This window comes from Thamnophis sirtalis, unplaced genomic scaffold (assembly GCF_051295495.1).
Source record: "Thamnophis sirtalis isolate CommonGarterSnake01/CBP01778 unplaced genomic scaffold, rThaSir2_p1.2 scaffold_17, whole genome shotgun sequence".
NCBI classification, from domain to species: domain Eukaryota; kingdom Metazoa; phylum Chordata; class Lepidosauria; order Squamata; family Natricidae; genus Thamnophis; species Thamnophis sirtalis.
Window position 1 is genome coordinate 240,850 of NW_028261397.1, and position 20,346 is coordinate 261,195.

Below are 20,346 nucleotides of genomic sequence, written 5' to 3' on the forward strand. Positions count from 1 at the left end.
AGCCAACCCCCTCGTTCCCAGTCACTGTCCAATTAGGTGTTAGAAAATGGTTTTGTTTAGTGTGACCTTGAGACATGCTTCCCACGGGATGGTCTGCTTGGTTTCGCTTCCCCTCCCTGTCCCCCACTGCTCCCCCCACCTTACTGACGTCAGAAGGGCAGCCATGATAACCGGGTATTGTTTACTTGCCCTGCCGGGAGCGTGGCTCCCACAGGAAGGGAAGAGACCACCCCACAGGCTCCCATGATTGTCCCCAGCCTCACGGCCGAGTGTCTTGCCCTTCACGGACCCTCCTGCGCTCTTTCCTCCAGGTGGCCAAGTTTCCCTTTAAGGGCAACGCCTCCTTCGTGGCCATCGTCCCCCGGCTCCACCTGCGGAAGAACTTCTCTCAGCTTCTGTCCGAGGTCCTCCAGCTCGGTCTGGAGGCCTCGTTCCCCAAGGAGAGATCCACCATGGTGAAGATGCCGAAGCTGCAACTTAGAGGACCACGTGGACCTCAACGGGGCCTTGACTCGGCTAGGTGAGGGACGCCCAGACAGTGGGTGGAAGAGGGTCTCCCCCTCCTCCTCCTTGCTCCAAGCCCCCTGCCCAAAGGAAGGAAGTGAGCAGGCGGGCTCTGCAGGTGAAGCCCCATTTGGGTCCCTCCAGCGTGGAGAAGCTGCAAGAGGCTGGGGGACCTCTCCCGACAGGCTGCCCAGCCACAGAGCCTGAGGGGCAACCCCCCCCCCCGTTCAGCTATGGGGAAGCGGCTACTGCCACTACAGTCGCGGTTCCTCTCTCCCCTCCAGGTCTCGGAGAGCTCTTCTCTGCCCCAGACCTCCACCACATCGCCGAGGGGCCGCTGGTGGTCTCCAGCATCCAGCACCGAGCCGCCCTGGAGCTGGCCGAGGCTGGAGTGCAGGCAGCGGCAGCCACCAGCGTGGTGGCTTCCCGCTCTTTCTCGGCCTTCTCCCTCGACCAGCCCTTCATCTTCATGATCACGGAGGACGTCACGGGCATCCCCCTCTTCGTGGGCACCATCCGGAACCCCAGCCCTGGGGCTCCCCGGCAGAAGACGGGCCAGGACCCCCTCGGGGAGAAGGAAGGGCCGCCTCTTGATCACGAGCGTCGCCTCTGGAAGCCCTGAAGGGCCACAGGGCTCCCCCCCCATTCCAGACAACCCGGCCTCCCAGAAGACCCTCCCGATGGCTGCCCACCCAAAGCGGCTCTCCCTGCCAGCTGGGATCCCATTCCAATCGTGAAACTGAGGTGGTGGGAGAGCCTCCCTCGGCCACCGGTGGCCCTGGCAGTTGGGATCCGGCACCTCAGCTTGCCAGATGCGGGGCTCCCCATCTGGCCTGGCAGGCCCCCCCACCTTGATTTCTCTTCCCCTCTCAGTGGTTTCCTTGGCATCAGGCTGGATGTCCCCCCCCCCATTTAGTCAGAGCGAAGTCCTCTTTGCCCAGGGAGCCCCCCCCCTCAGTCCACGTTGCACACAGGGCCGCCCCCTTCGAAAGCCCCCCCACCCCACCGCCCCCTGCCGTCGTTTCAGGCTGAAAAAGGATAGGATGGCCATGGCACCACAACCCTGTGAGGTTGGAACACAGGCTGTCAGCCAGGATGCCTTCAGAGCATCCGAGACCATCGCCCCCTTCGGAACCCCCCCCCCTCTTCCTGCTTCCAAAATCACGAGAGCGGAGAAGATGCTCTGGGACCAGACAGCTGAAGCCGGGACACACAGAGGAAGACTCAGCACTGGGAATTGTAGAGGAAATAATGCAAAATAAAACTGCAAATATCCTTCGTCTCCTTCCTTCTCCGGCATCAAAGCCAGGCCGACTTCTCAAAACAAGGGGGCCAAGTGGGGGGAGAACAGGTGGTCCTCGACTTACAGCCACCGAGCCCAACATTCCATGGCTAAGCAATGGCAGTTGTTAAGTGACGTTTGCCCTATTTTCATGAACCTTCTGGCCACCGTCGTTAAATGAATCCCTGGAAGTTGGTCACACTGTTCTTAAGTGAATCTGGTTTCCCCATTGATTTTGCTGGCCAGAAGGTCGCAAAAGGGGATCAGACGACCCTGGGACTGCAGCCGTCATAAATACGAGTCAGTTGCCAAGAGTCTGAATTTCTATCCCGTGGCCACGTGGGAAACGGTCATTGGTGACTGTCTTCAGTGCCGTTGTAACTTTGAATGGTCACTAAACGGTTGCAAGCGGAGGATTGCTTGCAGCCAGCCGGAGGGGGCGATGGGCGGAGGAGGGCCCGCTTTCCACAGGGCACCAGAGCCGGAAGGGCAAAGGGACCGGAGGCCTTCCAGCCCACGAGGAGACCCTCTAGCAGCTGCCAAGCCAACTTGGCTCCCTTTCAGCATCTCCTCTGGGAGCTGCAGAGTCGCCTCTGGATTGGATCCAGCACCCAGGCCAGGGTCTCCGACCTTGGCAACTGGTGGCCTTGTGGGCTTCGACTCCCAGAATTCCCCAGCCGGCTCTGTTCTAGATCAAGGTGCTGGGAGTGACGGTCCTCTTCCCTTTCCACTGGGGGGAGGAAGGCAGCCACGTCCCAACGCCCACTGGGGGCGTCCGGGAAAACAACCGTCCGGAGGCCTGGACAGGGCGCTGGCCTTCACAGGAGGGTCAAGGGGGGCTGTGGCCCCAGCTGGCTTTGCCTGAGATGTTGGGACCGGCAGGGGGAGGGGGGCTTTGCGGAGGGCCTGCAGCAAAAGCCCCTTCTCTGCTTGGAGAGGAGAAGGGGGCTCCCCTTCCCCCCCCTCTGCCCCCGAAGAAGAGGGGCCGGAATGGCCTCCCGGCATTTGGCTCTCCTGTGTGGCTCTGTCCCCAGAGGAAGGCCTGAATCAGTGGAGGTTGGGGGAGCCCCCCGCCTCTTCCAGGCCCCCCGAGAGGCTCCGTGGCTGCTTCCACCCGTCCTGGGCTCCCCAGCTACGCTGCCTGCCTGGGAGCCTCAGGAGGGAGCCTCCTCGTCACGGGGGGCATCAAAGCAGTGGAGACAGGCGGAAGGCCAGGGGGTCCAAGGCCATCAGGGCTACTCAACCGCCGGAGCCTTTGCCCTCCTTCTTCCCTGGAGGAAGGAGGAATCCCCAACCGAAGGTCCCAATGGAGGGGAGCATTTGTGAAGGGAGCTTTGCCCCTTTTCATGACCTTCCTTGCCACAGTTGTGAATCACTGAAGTTAGTAACACGGTTGTTAAGTGAATCTGCTTGTCAAAAAGAGGCTCATGGGACACCCCCCCCCTCCACACCGGTCGTAAGAACCAGCCAGTTGCCAAACACCTGAATTTTGACCACATGAACATGAGGATGCTGCTGGGGGCGTGTTCAAACTGCCAAGTGTCACTTTTTTCAATTGGTCACTAAATAAGCCGTTGTAAGTGGAGGACTGCCTGCAATTCTGCTTGCCCCTCGCCAGAGGCTCCTCTGCAGGGTTGCAGAGCCCCGGAGGCTGTTTTCCATGGGGAAATAGATGCACCTGCTGCCCCCCAACCAGAACCCCCCGTCCCCCTCTAGGGGGCCAGCGGGCTCCCTCTGTGCAGGGCCCCCCAGGAAGCCCCCTGGGCCAGGGGCTCTCACCTCACAGCAGGAGACCCCCGGTGGACTCTCCTCTGCCTTCAGAAGCCGGTTTCTCACTAAGTAGGTTTACCATTTTTGCAAGGCCAGCCCTGACTGAAACGGCCCAAGGCCCAGTTCCAGCTTCTTTGAACTGAAACTACTTGGAGCGCGCACGAGGGGCTGCGTCTTCTGGCTCCCCAACACCCCCTGGATCCTGACCAACCCCCTCGCTTGGCTGACGGAGGGCCAGCCTGGAAAGAGGAGGCGGCTGCTTTAAGAGGGACCCCACAAAGCTGTAACCTGAAGCCTCTGGCCGTCCCTGCGCCTGTTATAAGCGCCAGGCTCCCCCTGCCCTGCGCACACCGCCCTGCGGGCCGGCTGGAGAGCAAACGGCTGGTGAAGGTAAGGAGTGGCTCTGCCTCCCTCAGGCCAGGGTCCATGCGTGTGCAGGCGTGTGTGTAGGGGGGAGAGAGAGGGAGGGAGGGAGGGAGAGGGAGCTGGCACTAAGGAACGCCGGGAGCCATCAGTCTCAGGCCTTCAAAGCCAGGCTGGTGAGGAGCCAGCCCATCTCTGCCATGTCCCTGGGCAAACCTTCTGGTGCCCAGCTGGCATACTGGGCAAGGGGGCAGGTGCCTCTGCCCTGCAGCTGAACAGCCCACCTTGTGGAAGAGACTGCCTTCCCAACCTCTCTGCCCTTCAGGTGCCCCGGGTCTTTTTAACAGAATAACAGTAGAAGGGACCTTGGAGGTCTTCTAGCCCAACCCCCTGCTCAAGCAGGAGGCCCTCTACCGTTTCAGACAGATGGAAACGCCCACATCTGCTGGAGGGAAGCTGTTCCCCTGGGTAACTGAGCTCCCTGCTAGGAAATTCCTCCTGGGTGAGGAGTCCCTACCCGTTCCTTCTTGTTCTGCCCTCAGGGGCTTTGGAGAATAGGGTGACACCCCCCCCCTCTTCTTCATGGCAGCCCTTCGAATAGGTTTTGGGGACCCCCAAATTCTCCACCCGCTGGAGCCGAGGCTTCCTTCTGGAGGCGCCGTCTGGAGGAAGAGCCGAGCCTGGCTGGCTTTCTGTGGGCTGCCTGCCGACATCTGGGCTAATGGAACCCAGATGTTGAGGCTCACTCAAACCCAGTGGGACCCCAGGGGGAAAATCTGGAGACTCTGGCCTGGTGGTGGCAATGGGGCCAAAACCAGAATTCCAGGCCTGCCTTCCCTGCCCCGAGAGAAGCCCCCACGGAGCAACCCGATCTGCCACAAGGGCCTATTTTGGGCTGCGTCTCTCTCCCCCCCCCCCCCGGATTTCCAGGCAGCTCCTCCTCCTCCTCCTCCTCCTCCTGTCGGGAGACGCAGCACCAGAGTTAATTGGAAGCTTGTGCAGATCGGCTGCCCCAGGACGGGCTCCCGTAATTGCAGGCTTCTGCTGTTTCCACATAATTCTGGTGGCGCCAGGCCTGGAGAGCTTTGGCTCCGGTTTACAGTTCGTCCCTGGTGGCCAGATGTTAGCCAGAAATCGGGCAACCTGCTCCCTGGGCCAGAAAAGCCCCCGACAGCCGGAAAAACGGGGCCTGTGCCCCCCCCCCAACACTGCCTGGCCTAGGAAGCAGCAAGAGGTCTCAAGGGTGGGTTGCTCAGGGCTTCCCAGGGAACCCCCTACCCAGAACCCCAACCCAGCAAACGTAGAGTTCAGCCCCCCCACGCCCCCCCGGGGGCCCAATTTAGCCCATGCAAACGTTCCTGCACTTTGCAACCTGCCTCCCCCCCCCCCCCCACGGCTGCCTGGAGTGGAGCCCTGCGTCGTGTCCGCAGAGTCCAGTACGGAGGAAGTGCAGGGACCCCTAAGGTCAAGGCCTTGGAGGGCCACCGGGTGGAATGAAGCTCCAGGGGCCCCTTGGACACAGCTGGGGCTGAAGGGAGGCAGAGGTGGGACACTCGTTTTCCCGCATCGAGAAAAGCCGGCAAGACGAAGGAAACGTGGAATTCCGAAATCCCCCCCCCCTCGTGGGTTTATTTCGTCGCTTGCTGCTCAGAGGGAGAGGAAGGGGCTTAAGCGGCCGACGGGAAGAGCACAAAGGCCACGTGGGGCACAAGCGACGTTCAACACCCCCTGCTCAGCCGCTGGAACAAAACTGAATACGGTCCCACTAAGTTTAAAGGTTTATTTACAACTTAACGGCATTGAAACCGAAGGGAGGAATAAGAGTCCCGGAGGCCCCCATGAAAAGCAGCCTTCTCTCTCTCTCTCGCTCTCTCTCTGCTCCCCGGGGGTCCCAAAGCACCCACCGCTGGCCTCTCTTGGGCCCACAGGTGCCGAGGGCGGAGGGGGCTCTTCCCAAAGTGGGCAAAACAGGCGGTTGGCCACTGCTGTGGGCAGGAGGCTCCCACCACCTCGCCTGTTTTTGGCTGGCTTCCCAGGGGAAAGCTTGGGGTCCCCCCCCCGCCCCCAGTCGAGGAGGAAGAGCTGAGCTTCGGGCCCAGGGTCCCCCCCGGAGAAGAGCCGCTCAAGAGGGGGCTGCTTGCAAGAACCGCCAAGCTGCCAGTGGGCGCAACTCTGCCAGGCGGGGAGGCGGGAGGAGCCTAAGGGAGGAAGCGTGGAGGCGCCTGGCCCGAAGATGATGCAGACGCCCGCAGGGGCCGTAGGGTCAGGGGAACCCGGGGAAAGGGGCAGAGCCTGACCCAGAGGGGCTTCTTCCAGAAGGCAACTGGGCCCCCCTGGGTTCCTCTTCCCCTCCCAGAAGACGGAGGGAGAACTGACGAAGCTTCTTGGCTGAGATGGGGAACATTTTCAAGGGAAACAAAAACCCAAGAAAGCCCAGCTGCCTTCTCGGAAGAGGCCCCCCGGGACCAGTGTGGCCTGGAGGGCGGAGACCCTTCCCAGAGGGGGCCTCAGTCGGGGCCTTTGCCCAAGGATTTCTTCAGAGAGCTCCCCCTGGCCGCCCCTCTCGCCTTGCGGGAGGGACTCTGTCGTCCGTCTGTCTGTCCGTCCCTCCTCCTCCTCCTCCTTCTGCCCCCACAGGTCCCGCCATGAAAGCCCTGGTGGTCCTCCTGGGGCTGGCCGCCCTGGCCGTCTCCTGCCAAAGCCAAGACGTCAGCCCTGCAAGCAGCCCCCAGGTCAGTTGGGCCACCCCCACCCAAACTGCATGGAGCGGCCTTCGGTTCAGGCTGGGGGTGGCTGGGTGGCCTTGAGGGATTCCCACTCGCCAGGCACCCAGGGGTGGGCCACTTCACAGGCTGCCCTGACTCCCCCAGCAGAAAGAAAGCCCCCCACCACCCCCCCGGGGCTGCTGTGATGGGGCCACCCTAAGCGAGCGCCCTGCCCCTCTCTTAAAGGAGCCGGAGCCCCCCAGGGAAGCTGGGCAGGAGGAGGAGGAGGAGGAGGATCCCTTCTACAGGAGCCCCGTCAACAAACTGGCCGCCGCTGTCTCAAACTTTGGCTACGCCCTCTTTCGCCAGCAGTCCGGCCAGAGCCCCTCGGCCAACGTCCTGCTCTCCCCCTTCAGCCTCGCCACAGCCCTCTCGGCCCTCTCGCTGGGTGAGCTGCCCTCCGGTGGTGCTGCCCGGGGCCAAGATCGCCCCCTGAGGGGACCCTAACAGGCTGCCCCCCCCTCTCCCTCCCTCTCTGTGTGTGGCCGGCAGGTGCGGGCGAGCGGACGGAGGACGTGATCTCGCGGGCCCTTTTCTACGACACGCTGGACAAGGCCAACCTGCACAGCACCTACAAGGGGCTCCTGGGCAGCATCGGTGCCCCCAGCAAGGGTCTGAAGACCGTCTCCCGCCTGGTGATGGAGAGAAGTAAAGCTGCTGGGCCTCCGGGGGTGGGGGTGGGGGCTGGGAGGGTGGGCGCCACAACTCGGCCCCTGGCAGAAGAGCCCCCCTCGAGGCCTCAACCGGGCGCTCTCTCTCCCCACCCAGAGTTGAGAATGAGAATGGCCTTTGTGAACGAGCTGGAGAAATCCTACAGCTTCCGGCCGCGAGTGCTCAGCGGAAACGCCCGGGCAGATCTGCAGGAGATCAACCAGTGGGTGCAGCAGCGGACGGGGGGAAAGTCGTCCGATTCCTGGGGGAGATCCCCGTTGGGCTCAGCATCCTCCTGCTGGGGGCCGCCTCTTTCAAAGGTACGCCCGCCCGCCTGGGGAAGGCCGGAGGGGAGGGGAAGGAGGCGTCGTCCAAAGGGAGAGCGTCCTCCACTCGGCCTTTCCTTCCCCTCCGGCCACAGGGCAGTGGGCCACCAGGTTTGACCCCAAGCTGACCAAGCTTCAGGATTTCCACCTGGAGGAAGGGCGAAGCACTCGGGTGCCCATGATGTCGGCCCCCAGAGCCATCCTGAAATACGGCTTTGACTCTGAGCTCAGCTGCAAGGTCAGCGGACGGGAGGGGAGGATGGGACCTGGGAAACACGGCTGCCTGGGGGCTTCTCTGGCCACTTTGCCCCTTCCCACAGCAACCCTGGGACTCCTCAGCCCAGCAAACAGCTGCTGTGTCTGGGGCAGCCACCTGCTCCGATGACATCTGGACCTTGGGCACCCCCTGCAGCGCAGCCCCTCCCTCAGTGGGGAGCCTGCCCACTGGAGGGGCAGCAACTAACCTCCCCCAACCGAGAGGGGCCGGCACCCTCCCCTTCCCCTCCTGGGGGTGCCAAGCCGGCTCCTCCCCCGCCCACTCCCCCTTCCGCTTGTAGATCGCTCAGCTGCCCCTGGCCGGAGGGCTCAGCATCATGTTCTTCCTGCCTGAGACCCTCACCCAGAACTTCACCCTCATCGAGGAGAGCCTGACCGCCGAGTTCGTCCACGACATCGACAAGCAGCTCAAGACCGTCCAGGCTGCGCTGAGCGTTCCGCGGCTGAGGCTGGTGACCGAGACGAAGCTGGGGGAGGCGCTTAAGGAAATGAGTACGTGTCCCGTGGGGGTCCTTTGGCCGGGGGGGGGTGTTCCTCCGTGGGTCTGGCCACAGGCCGGTCCTTCCACGGGATGAGGGGGTCCGCGAACGGCTGCTCTTCACCACAGGGGCCACGGCAATGGTTGAGAGCCATTCGTCCCGGGGGGGGGACTGAACAGGGGGCTCCCTCTTAGCCGTGGCAGGGAACACTAGTCTGCCTCCGGGCCTCGGTGGGGGGGGAGGGGAGAGGCGGCAACCGGGTGGTAACGCCCCTTCCTGGTCCGCAGGGCTCCAGGCTCTCTTCTCCACGCCGAACCTGGGCAAGATCTCCGCCAAGGCCCTCCGGCTCTCCCACGCGCACCACAAGGTGGCCTTGGAGCTGGGGGAAGACGGGGCCAGCGCCGTGTTTCCCTCGGAGACGGAAGCCGCTCGGCTGAACTTCCCCATCGTCTACACCCTGGAGAGGCCCTTCCTCTTTGTGCTCTACGACAACGACACCGGCACCCTCCTCTTCATCGGGAAGATCCTCGACCCTCAGCAGGCCTAGAGAGCTCCCGGGGCCCCCCAGGCGCAGGAGCAAAGGGCAGGGGGTGTCCTTGACTGTGTCCCGCAGCTGGTTTTGCTTCCGTGGTCCAATAAAGGAGCTTCTGCCTTAAGAGCCTCCCAAGCGGCTTCTTCGACCTCCGGCCGATGGAGAAACGATGGGGGAGAAAGAGCGGAGGGGGGGAGAAGAATGGAAAGGCTCTTCCCGTCACCCGTCAAGGCCCCCTCAGCCGAGTCAACAACCGCAGCAGCCGCTTTTCCTCCCGGCCAGTGGCGCCCTGAGTCTGGCACAGATCCAGGCATCCTGGCAAGGCTTCGTGGGTGGTGAGGCCGATGGATCCGCAGAAGATCTTGGTCCCTCCCGGGTCCGTCAGCCAGCCTGAGCCCAAGGCGGCCCCCTCTGCACGGGGTCTGGCGACTTCTTGCTTTGGCCCCTTAGAGGGCGGCCGGAGGGGGGTTTCCAAGGCCCACCGGGGCATCCTCTCCCGGCAGCTGGGCTGCTGCTGCTGTGGGGGCGGTTGGGAGCAGCCCCTCCAGGCAGGTCCTCATCTCTCGCAGCTCCTGCAGCTGATCGCTCTCTGTGCCCAGGTGCACCCGTAAAATTGCCTCGGCCCTCCGGACGGCCTGCAAGGCTTCGGAGGCCAAGCGCCTGGCAGCCCCCCCCCCCGGCAGAGGGAGAAAAGGTTAACAGAGCCAAACCCCCGGAGCCCCCCCTCCCCTGCACCCGATGGGCCCCCCAGGGCAGGCACCAGGGAGCCCCCCCCTGGCCAGCTGCACCTGGCCGGTGGGGGCTGATTTCACATTTGGGGGGGTGGGGGAGCTCAGAAGGGAGGTGGGGATGGGCCGGGAAGGAGCATCACAGCCAGGGCCCCGTCCTCAGATGGCCGAATTCCCCTTTGGACCTTTGCAATGTAAACAGTCAAGGGAGGCTCCCCTGCCACAGTCTGAACAGCCAGTTCCCGGGAAGAGGAGAGCTCGGGTTTCAAGGAGGGATGGAGGGGGGGGGAGCTCAGCCCCCCCTCCCAAGGCAGGAGCCAGGAAGGGAGGGGGAAGCGTGGGGGAGGGGGGGCGGAGGGGGGAGGGAATGGGTCCTTCCCCAGCTGTTTTCTCTTCCCAAACACCCCAGTGTAAACCCACAGCCCCAGAAGCCAGCCAGGGGGAGCCCCTCCCCAAGGGCCGGGGAGGGGGCAGCGTGCTCACCCATTGAAGAGGACCTGGGCCAGTTTGAAGACTTCCTGGCCAGCTTCCATGCTGGCACTGCCGAAATGGGCCTCCACGGCCTGGATGCTCCTGCGCAGGTGCCCGGCCGCCTCCTGCCACCTGCCTGGGCCAAAGGAAAGGGAGGCCCTGAGCCAAGGAGGGGGACAGGGGACGGGGGTCCTACTTCCTTACTCAAAGGGTTGGTTACACAGCCAGCCAAAGGGACTCCCACCCCCAGGGGGTCCTGGACCTGCCTCCCTTCCTTTAGCCCAGCCATCTGAAGCTACGAAGACATTGGAAAACGGGACTTCCGACCAATCCTGACACTTACGACCGTCACATGATGGAAGTCTGGGCAACAGGCGTGTACTTACGATGCTTGGAGTGTCTCCCGGGATCGTCTGGCTGCCATTTGCCCCCTTCCTAAATTGGCTTCCCGCAGGCTAGTTAATGGGGCAAGCGGGATCCGCTTAATTACCCCACAATTCACTTAACAGCCGAAAATATTAAGTGACCTGCTTAACATCCACGGCAAAACCGTTCGTGAAATCTGGCGGCCCATTTGAGCAGCCGCCTTGTTTAACCACCAAAACCCTCCCCCCACGGGCGGTGGCAAGTGAAGGGCTCCCTCCCGGCAGCCTCGGGGAGGAGCAGAGGGAGCCCGGGGGGCCTCGTACCTGTTGCCGCGTGCACCTGGGCCAGGCGGTCCTCGATCTCGCCCCTCCTCAGGTGCGCTGGAGACAGGAAGCTCTCGGCGTCCAGCCGGCATTTCTGCAGCAGCTGCAGGGCCTGACCTGGAAGGGGAGCAGAGCCTGAGTGGCCGTCCCGGCCAGCGGTCATCCCAAGAGGCTGCCAGCCGGGGACGTCCCAATCTGGGCTGGGCAGTGGGAAGGGCTCCCCAGCCTCCACGGGGCAGCCGGACGGGCCCGGGGCAAAAGGTCTCCGGTTATGCCAAATGCCCTGAGTCAAAAGGGGGGAGGGGGAGAAAGACGCACCCCTCTCCATTCCTTCCCTCGGCCCGTCTATGACATCAGCTGGGGGGGGGGGCTGTCCCCCACCTTCTCCCCTGCCCATCCCCCACTGCCACCCAGCCTTCCCACGGGGCCTGCGTGGGAAACTGAAGCTCTTCTGGTGCCACTGTTTAGCCTGCAGGGAATAGAACTCGTCCCGGGGAAGAATTCAAAGGGGGTGGAGAGACCCTGGAAGCCTTGCAGGCAGAGCAGGAGGTCCGTGGCTGAAGGCTGCTCCCCTTACGGCTCTTGGGAGAGGAGGGGGGACACGGAGCACGGCCATTCCCAGGGCAGGGAGGTGTCCGGGGGCCACCCAGGGTCTGTGTGCGTGTTTGAGGGGGCGTGCTGTCCCATGATCTCCCCGGGATGATAACTCTGCCCTTCCCACCTGTTTGGGGAAAGCAATAGCAATATAGCAATAGCAGTTAGACTTATATACCGCTTCATAGGGCTTTCAGCCCTCTCTAAGCGGTTTACAGAGAGTCAGCATATTGCCCCCAACAACAATCCGGGTCCTCATTTTACCCACCTCGGAAGGATGGAAGGCTGAGTCAACCCTGAGCCGGTGAGATTTGAACCCCAAAGAGCGAGGGGGTTGCAAGGCCCTCCTGCTGCCGCCCGCCTTCCTTTAACAGCTCCCCCCTCCTCCCTAGGAGACGCCATGGGTGGGGGGCTGGGGAGGGGGCTCCAGGCTTCCCGGCTGGGCAAGAGCCGATGGGTCCCCTGGAAGACTCTGCAGGAGGCAGGACGTTGCGAGGGGCCCGGAGGCTGAAGGCAAAGAGCTGCCCCTGCAGAGGCCCAAGGCGAACCCCCCCCCTCTCAGCAGAGGGAAGTAAGGGGGGGGGGGCTCTGAAGGGAAAATGTTCTCCACCCCCTGCAAGGTGAGTGGCAGCTGCTGCGTGCAGAAACTCTGGCAAAGGAGGCTAAGCTGGTACCTGGGGGCAGCAGGTGCAACCCAGGCGTTTCCGTTGGAAGCAGCTGCCTGGGCACGCTGGCACGGGCACCCCTGCCCACCCACAAGAGCCCTGGCTCGGCTGGCCACTGCTGACACGCCTGCCCTCGGCCCCTCTGGACGCTGCACCCTCCCAGGCATTCTGGACCCCAAGAGGCAGTCAGCATACGCCCAGAGAGCCCCCCCCCCACCCACCCTATGCATCACGCCTGGCCTTCCTTGGGGGTGGGGGAGGGGGTCCCTTTGCTTGAGAGGCTGCAGGCAGCGTTCCTGGGGCAGCCCTCCCCACCGATCCGGAGGGAGGCCCCCCAGGCCCCCCCCAGCCTTCTTTCCCCAGGCGGTGGGGTCTCTGCTCCTCCAATGGAGTCAGGATTTGGGGCTTTTTCCTCTCGCCAAAGACTCTGGAAGGCCCCCTGGCCCAGAGGGGGCGCCCGGCCCTCCCTGTTGCCTCCTGCAGCCTGGAGTGGGGCTGAGGGGCCTTTGGGGAGGCGAAGGGAGGGCTCCCCCCCCTCAGACAAAGCTTTGGGCCTTTTTAAAAAAGCATTGGAGAAAGAAATCCACCGCAGCCCCCATCACTTGCTTACGCAAATAATCCACATAAATGTTTAATAAAGCGAAGTAAATAAAATCTACGTATGACCGGCTGGTGGTGAAGGCAGCAGGATAGGTAGCCGGAAATCAGGAGCTCCTGACCAGCTTAGCTGGCAGAAGAGAAGGTTTCTGGCTCAAGGGGGAACCGAGGCCTCCTTGGTGCTCTCTCAGCTTGGCAGAAGTTTTGGAGACGTTTCAGGACCCAACTAGGTAACAACATCAGTGCACTGAAGAGGTTACCCAAATTGAAGCGCCTGCAAGGAAACCACCCAGGAGAGAGAGGGCACCAAGGCCCCCCTCCGTTCACCTTAGGCAGGAAAGCCGGCGGGGCGACCCTCCCTCTTAGCCCAGCCAACCTCACAGGGGTGTTGTGATGGGGGAGGTGGGAGAAGGAAGGAGCATTAGGGACGTTTGCTATAAGAGTAACTTATAGAGAGAGAGAGAGAGAGAGAGAGAGAGAGACACGTGGGGCCACCTTCTCCTGGGCGCCCCGGAGCCCCTCGCGGGAATCCTTCCTGCCTGCTGAAAGGGCACCAGGACACGGGGGGGGAGGGGGGGACGCTCACCCGGCTGGCCGTGCTCCAGGAGCTCCTCGGCCGACTGGGTCAGGCACTGAAGGCGGAGCAGCCGGCGGTGGAAGTCCTCCTCGGGGACCAGGCGGCCACAGGTCTCACCTGAGCAGCGGAGGGTGCCTCCCCCCTAGAAAGACCAGGGACACATGGGGGACGGGCCCTGGCCAGGCGCTTCCGACGGCACCCAGCACGCCTGGGCCCACAGGGGGTGGGCGGGGGGGGCTTCGCAGCTGCCTCCGGGCAGACTTACCTGCATGGGCCTCTGGCAGGCCGGGCAGAGGAAGAGGGCGGCCTCGGGGGCCTCGCTGGGCTGCAGCTCCTCCAGGCAGGCCTGACAGCGGCACTCAAAGAAGTACTGAGCCAGGAGACGCCTGCGCCTCTCGGCAGCCCCCATCCGGCACCTGTGGGGCCCTGCAGGAAACGGGGGGGGGGGGGAGAAGGGGATTCGGCTCAGCTGTTTTCTGGTGAAAAGCTCCATCCCGGCTCCCTCCCTGCGCGGCTGACCCTGGACACCCCGCTTTCCAAAAGGCCCTGAGGGGTGGGGTGGGGTTTCTGGTGATGAGCCTGGGGGCCCCTGGAGGATACGGAGCCCACCAAGCGGCTGCCCTGGTTCTTGTCACCGGGGTCTGTGTGTGTGTAGATGAGGGATGATTGGGGTCTTTATTGGTGTTTCTGTAAGCTGCCCAGAGTCGCCATGAATTGGGGGAATTGGGGAGCCACGTAAATTTCCCTCATAGATACGTTAATAAATAAATGGAAGCAGGGAATAACGCCAGGAATTCCAATATTCCAATTTTAGGGCCACAGTTTGCTCCTCACCCACAATTTACCGTTAAAAATAATCAGTACCTCCTATCTCCCCCCCCCCCAAGAGGAAAAAAATCCCATCCATTTGCCAGGTAGGAAAATCCCTCCGGGGGTGGCAGCTGCAGCATTATAACCGTCGGGAGGAGGGCAGCATTTATCACCCACTGGGGCCCAATTTCAACTGGAGAGGCAGAGCAGAGGGTGGTCAACCCACATCTGGAGAACGGCCGCTCCTAATGCCGGCACGATACACATCTGTCGCTCCACAGGCTGCTTTGCATCAGCTGGGAAATCCGCTCTCTCCTTTTTTTGCTGCGATTTCCTTCCATGTCTTTCAAGTGCTGTCCATGCAAAGCTTTGGTTTTCCATCTATTTAATCTGCTATCCGGCTGTTTTTCCTTCTATTCTGCCTTTGTTTCTGTTGTTTTTATGCTGTTCTCCGTTTTCACAGCCTGCAGCAATTTTTCTGTACGTTGGTGGTGGTTGCGCTGATTCTTGTTGTTATTATTATCACCATAATTGGCTTTCAGTTTTCTGTTGGCTTCAACCGTTGTCCAGCGTGTGTTTCAATTACGGACACTGCCCAGAGCCCCCCGCAGGCGAGAGGACAGCCGTCCAGTCCAATCAGAATGACTGAAGGACGTCCAGGGGGCCCTTCAGCCAAGAGCTTAACGGAAGCCTCAGACCAGCCCCCCCCTCCCTGCGTCAAACCCCCCCCCCAGGATAAAGGGGGAAGAGAAGGCCCTTCAGAGTCCCAACAGCTTCCCCACCACAGTGGGGGCCTGAGCCACGGGGGCCTCGGTTCCGGCACCGCTCACTCACCGTAGCAGTGGAGCAGCTCCTGCCCGCGAGGGATGGGGCGCAGGGCCCTGACCTCCGCGGTGCAGCCGGCGAAGGACACGCTGGTGTTGGGGTCGCAGGAGTGGTTCAGCAGGCTGAGGGCGGGGAAGAAGCCCGTGGCCAAGCGCACCTGCCCACTGCCGGCCACCAGCCCGTCTTCGGGCCCTGGGAAGAAAAGAGCAGAACTGGAGCTGCCCGCTTGACCCCCGCAGCCCCGGCTTCCCCTGGGAGAGAGTACACCTCCGCCGCCTCCACTGACCTGACGGGCGCAGAGTGGTCACAGCCTGGCCGTTGCACTGCAGCTGCAGGACGTGACGCAGCATCGCCTCCCCCAAGACCTCCAGCGCGGTGGGGGGGCTCCCCTCCTCCTCCTCCTCCTCCGCAGCCCCCGGCTCTTCCTTCGTGGCCCCCACCGCAATCCAGGCCTCCAGGCCGGCGTCCTCCAGCGCCTCGCACAAGGCTGCCACGCTCAGCCCGCAGAGGAACCTGTGGCCGGGGCTGTGGCGCTCCGTGTGCGGCAGAAGGCTGAAGATGGCCCGGTAGGAGCCGCTGTACCGTCCGTCGGCCTCACAGCCAGGGATGGGCCGGGCGTCCTTCTCCGTGGCCGCGGCTGGGGGCCCCCCCTGCTGAGACTGGGTGACCAAGGCCTTCACCTGGGCGAAGCCGGCCACCAGCACGGTCCGGAAGGCCACATGGCAGAAGACGCCCAGTGCCAGCAGCAGCCCCCCGAGGGCACATTCCGCCCAGTGGTAGCCACTCCACGCCAGCTGGGCACAGGCAGGGCCGCAGTACCTGCTGTAGCTGCACCCTCGGCAGGGCACAGAGGCCAGCAGCGGGCGCAGGCAGTGGTGGCAGTGGAGGTCGGGGTTGGCCAGCCGGCCGTCCTGCAGCGCCAGGAGGGTCCCCTGCAGCAGGAGGCTCTGCCCAGGACAGAGGACGCTGGCGAAGGCCGCTTCCCTGACTAGCAGCTTCCCAGGAGGAAGGTCCTCGGCAGCAACCAAGTGGCGGCCTTTGCGGCTGGAAAAGCCCAGGCTCACGGCCACCGAGGTGCCAGAGACACGGCCGCTCTCCTCCCAGGGCTCCGGGTCCGGTGGAGCCTGGCCAGGCCCAGCAGCCGGGCGAAGGGAGGCCCCGCTCCCCTCCCCGGCTCCGCCCCGCAGCTGGTCCAGCCGGCCCAGCAGCGCCCGATGACGGGCAGCCTCCGGGCTCTGGTCCGCGGAGAGGCTCTCCTGGAGGCTGTGGAGGGCGCCTGCCGCTTCCTGCAGCCGGCCCAGAGACAGCAGGCACTCGGCCCTGCGCAGCCGGATCTTGGGCAGCAGCTTCTCTGGGCAGCTCCCCGCCTGCTGCGCCCGTCCAATGTCCTCCAGGCAGACCTGCAGAGAGGAAGTCAGGTGTTTCCCAGAGGGGCCTTCACCCCAGATGCCCCCTCGCTCGGCCATCGGGGTGTGTGTGGAATGCCTGGCTTCCTCCTCTAGCCCCCCCCACCCTTGTCGGAGGGAGGAATGGGCCTGGAGGGGGGGTGGGAGGCTGGCAGGCAGGGCGAGGCCCGGGCGGCTTCTGCTGGGCCTGTCTCCTTTGCCCCACTAACAGGCACAAGGTCGTGGCTTAAAACCCCTTGTGTGTGACTCACATTGGCACACACAAAAAAAGGGGAAATCAGGGCTCACGCAACTGTTGGGATCCCCCCCCCCACACCAGTCACATGACTTCCGGCAAGGAAAGCCAGCGGGGGCAGCTGGATTTATTTAATGATGTGTGATTCACTTAACAACTGTGGCAAAAAAAGCGTTGCAAAATGGGTGCAATTTACTTAACAACTGCCTTGCTTAGCAGAGATAATTCTGGTCCCAGCTGTGGGCCTGTAATTTCCTTCACTCCCCCCCCCCTCCCAGGCCCAGTGGACCGGATATGAGCTCCCACCCCCACCTTCCCCAAGGGGGGGGCCCTGCTCAGCTCCCCCCCCCGCATGTCTGTCTGCAGAGGATCCCTGCTGGCCCCCCCCTGCCGCCAGTGAAACCCCCCCCCCCCGTGGGTGGCCTGGGTGCCTGGGGCCCTCTGGGAGTTGAAGTCCACCCATCTTCAGGCTGCTGAGGTGGGGAAAGGCTGCCGAGGGAGCATCCTCTCAGGGCCACGGAAAACCAGATCCCGAGACCTGCCGCAGCTTCAGCCCCTGGCGAAGACCCAGCCTTCCCTCCGGTGGATGAGAAAGGCAGAGCTGGCTGAAGGTCGAGGGGATGGCAGGGGGTCAGGGGCTCCCCCGGCTGCAGCCCACGACCGGGCCAGGAGCTCTTCAGAACCAGGCTGCCCAAAGCGGCCGATGGGAATGCATGCGTGTCCCCACTTGTGCCAGCAGTGGGGGAGAACACACACACTTGCCTGCTACTTGTGCAAAATCACACACACACACACACACGCCCGTCCACCAGGCCAGGAAGGTTGGGGGACCTCTGCAGTAGTGCACAGCCAGAACAGAAGATCTGGGGGGGCCCAAGTCCCCCCAAGCCTAATTTTCCTCTCGCTTAGTTGCCTCCCCCCCCCCGTCCAATCAGATTCAAGCAAGGGTAGGTTTTGCCCTCTGTTCCCGGCCCTTGGAGCTCTTCCTCCCTGAGAGTCGCAGTGAACTGTCCTCTGAGCATCCCCCCCCTCCCATCTCTCCCCCCCCCACCAGTTCATGGCACTGACTGCGAAGAGCCAGCGACTGAGGGGGCAGCTGACCTGGAAAGGCTCCTTCCTGCAGCCGCCCCTTGGAAGCAGAAGGGCTGGGGGAACCCCTCGTGCTTCTGGGGGGGGAAGCACTTCCGACGCGGAGCAAAAGCAACTGATTAAACTCACCTCAAACTGACCCAGGTGGAAAAGGGCCGCAGAGCGGTTGGCGTAACAGACGGCCATTTCTGGGCTGCCAGCATCCGCGTGGCACAAGGCCTGCAAGAACCAAAGGCAGAGGGCAGCTGGCACAGGCGGCATCAGCCTTTCACAGCTCAGGTCGGCCACACAGTTGTGGGAGGCAGCCTGGATTCCCAGAGGGAGGGGCTGCACTCCCCCCCCTCCTGCACTTCCCACTCCCCCTCCGACCATCTTCTAATTCATATTATTGTACTTGTATTCTTTCTTTTTATTGCCTCATTCCTTTGCTAACGTTAGCTTCACCATTTTCACCCCCCCCCGTTTTCCTATCGTAAGCTACCCAGAGCTGCCCCATGGCAAGATGGGCAGCAACTAGGTTAAAGCCATGTTTCTCCCCCTTGGCAAGTTGAAGATGGGTGGACTTCAACTCCCAGGATGCTGGCTGGGGAATCCTGGGAGTCAAACACACCTTCAACCTGGTCAGGAACAGCGCACTGAAGAAACAAATAACATTAATTCCAGAAAGTGGAGAAAGCGAAACTTAAGTCTTAGAAAGTCTGATGGGAGAGAGAGGGTTAAAGGCAGCCCCCCCCCCTAGCAATTCTCAGGGGGTGTCCACAGAGATGCAACCACAGGGGGACTTTGGTTCCCAGCAGCTTCGAAAACCATCAGATTTGATGCTCAACACGTTCGGATGTGAAAATTTGGTCCCCGTCCTCAACGCACAAGCTAAACCGTGTTGGTGTCGGTTGCCTTGTGAGTCACTGTTATCCCCCATGGGGCAAATTTGTTTGGTACTCATCATTTTGGGTAATTGTCCCAGAACCAATTCATGACAAAACACGGAGGGTACCAATGTAGTTGCTTCAGACTAGCAGGATTCTGTCAACGGGTGAGGAAGAATAAAGGAAAACGCCCAGAAGTTACCATGTGTGTCTTTCTTCATTCTCGGGGCCTGACCCCCACTGACCCCCTCCCACCCACAGGAATGGCAGAGGTCAGGCTCCCTTCATCTGGGTTTGTCATGGCTGTGGCCCTACACGCAATTGGGGCAGGGTCCAGAGCAGGGCTCCCAAACTCCCCCCCCCCCATGGCCAGGTGCGTCACGCGCTGCCACCCTCACCCCCGTTTAGTGAAGGGGAAGTCCTGATACGCCATGTGACGCCGCCATGAGGCCGTGGGTTTGAACCCCCCCCCCCGGGGGCCTAGAGTAAGATCCATGGCTAGATGGTAGGGGTCTCCACTCCATGAGTGGCAGGGGAGGCCCACTGCATGGGGTCTGCCCTTCGCCTTGGACCGAGGCTCCCAAAACGTTTGCACTCAGATGAAGACGACAACAACAACAACAGCGTTCTTTGTGGCCCAGCAATCAAATAGTTACTTATGGGTGGAGTCTGGTATCAGCAGTCCTCGACTTAGGACCACAATTGAGCCCAACATCTCTGCTGCTAAGGGAGACAATTAGCTGAATTTGTCCCATTTTATGACTTTTCCTGCCCAGTGCATCACTGCAGTTAATGCAGCCTTTAAGTGTATCTGCTTTTCCCACGGAGTTTGGTTATAAGGAGGTCGCAAAAGGGATCAAGTGACGCTAGAACTTTGCAACCGTCATAAGTAGGAGTCAGTGGCCAAGCGTCTGAATTTTGATCAAACAACGGCCGGGAAGGCAGCGGGGTGGGTGGGTGGAAAGCGGCCCTCTTTCCTCAGGGCGGAGGGTAACTGTTAACGACCACGGAGTGACCCGTTGTAAGTCGAGGGTCACCGGCACAGGCACCCCGTGACTGGCCACCGCCAGGGGCACCAGGATTTCCATTCGTCAGGCCAGGAGGTCCTCCTCCTCCTCCGCCACGGTCGCTAAGCGAACCCCGTGGCGGCCAAGTGACGGGGCTCCCCCTCCTGCAGCCCCCTCTTACCCTGGAGTAGAGGGCGGCGGCCGCCCGGTGCTCCCCTGCCCGGAACCGCCGGTTGCCCTCCTGCCTGCAGGGCTCGGCCAGCCGGGGCTCCTTCCGCACCGAGAGGCGGCGGGCCAGGCGGCGCAGGCAGCCCCCCGCCTCCTCCTCCTCTTCGGGGGTCCTGGGGGGGGGGGGGAAGAGAGAGTCAGTGGGGGGGGGGCGAGGCAAAGGGGGAGGGGGCTGAGGGGGGCGGGGCTCACCGGAGGAGGGGCGTGGCCAGGCGGAGCGTCTCCCGGGGCGACCGTGCGCGGCTCAGCTCCTCCCTCCGCGGCGCCCCCAGAGAGTCCCAGAGGCGCCCCGCACGCGCCCGCCACGGCTCCGCCGGCAGCAGCTCCATCCTCCCGGCATGCCCCGCGCGAAGGGAAGGGGGCGGGGCGACCCTCGCCCCTTTCGGCCAATCGGGGGCGCCGGCGGGGGCCACGTGACAGCGGCGGGCGGGGCCCGGCAGAGCGCGCGCGGGAAGAGGAAGAGGAGGAGGAGGCGGATGGCGGCGGCGGCGAGGCTGAGCGAGGGCTCCATCGCGGTGAGCGAGGCCGGCCCCGTCTCGGGGGCAGTGGGGGGGGGTCTCCCGGGCCCCCCCTCGGCCTCCCCCGCCGACTCTCTCTCTTTCTCTCCCCTC

At 62.9% G+C, this 20,346-nt stretch overlaps 3 protein-coding genes across 3 annotated transcripts in view; 2 read left to right on the forward strand and 1 right to left on the reverse strand.

Annotated features, from left to right (window-relative positions):
• The window catches only part of SERPINF2 (serpin family F member 2), a 3,402-nt gene extending 2,037 nt beyond the window's left edge, over nucleotides 1-1,365 (forward strand). The window contains 3 exon segments of the mRNA XM_087702892.1: nucleotides 201-473; nucleotides 475-520; nucleotides 789-1,365. Of these exon segments, the coding sequence (XP_087559018.1) occupies nucleotides 201-473; nucleotides 475-520; nucleotides 789-1,126 (657 nt within the window). The 3' untranslated portion in view covers nucleotides 1,127-1,365.
• A 2,519-nt stretch (nucleotides 1,366-3,884) lies between these two features.
• SERPINF1 (serpin family F member 1) lies at nucleotides 3,885-9,072 on the forward strand. The gene is given in 9 exon segments (XM_087702908.1): nucleotides 3,885-3,946; nucleotides 6,557-6,651; nucleotides 6,871-7,072; nucleotides 7,177-7,332; nucleotides 7,453-7,584; nucleotides 7,587-7,655; nucleotides 7,757-7,899; nucleotides 8,219-8,429; nucleotides 8,704-9,072. Coding segments are annotated over 8 exon segments (1,260 nt in total). The 5' UTR covers nucleotides 3,885-3,946; nucleotides 6,557-6,564; the 3' UTR covers nucleotides 8,964-9,072.
• A 114-nt stretch (nucleotides 9,073-9,186) lies between these two features.
• Nucleotides 9,187-19,802, reverse strand: SMYD4 (SET and MYND domain containing 4). Its single transcript, XM_087702903.1, has 9 exons — nucleotides 19,689-19,802; nucleotides 17,764-17,853; nucleotides 15,191-16,304; nucleotides 14,914-15,096; nucleotides 13,535-13,695; nucleotides 13,279-13,411; nucleotides 10,837-10,953; nucleotides 10,160-10,283; nucleotides 9,187-9,608 (listed from the first exon to the last, which is right to left on the reverse strand). The coding sequence occupies exons 2-9, from the start codon at nucleotides 17,818-17,820 to the stop codon at nucleotides 9,395-9,397; spliced, it is 2,103 nt and encodes a 700-aa protein (XP_087559029.1). The 5' UTR covers nucleotides 17,821-17,853; nucleotides 19,689-19,802; the 3' UTR covers nucleotides 9,187-9,394.
• Between the last annotated feature and the right edge of the window lie 544 nt (nucleotides 19,803-20,346).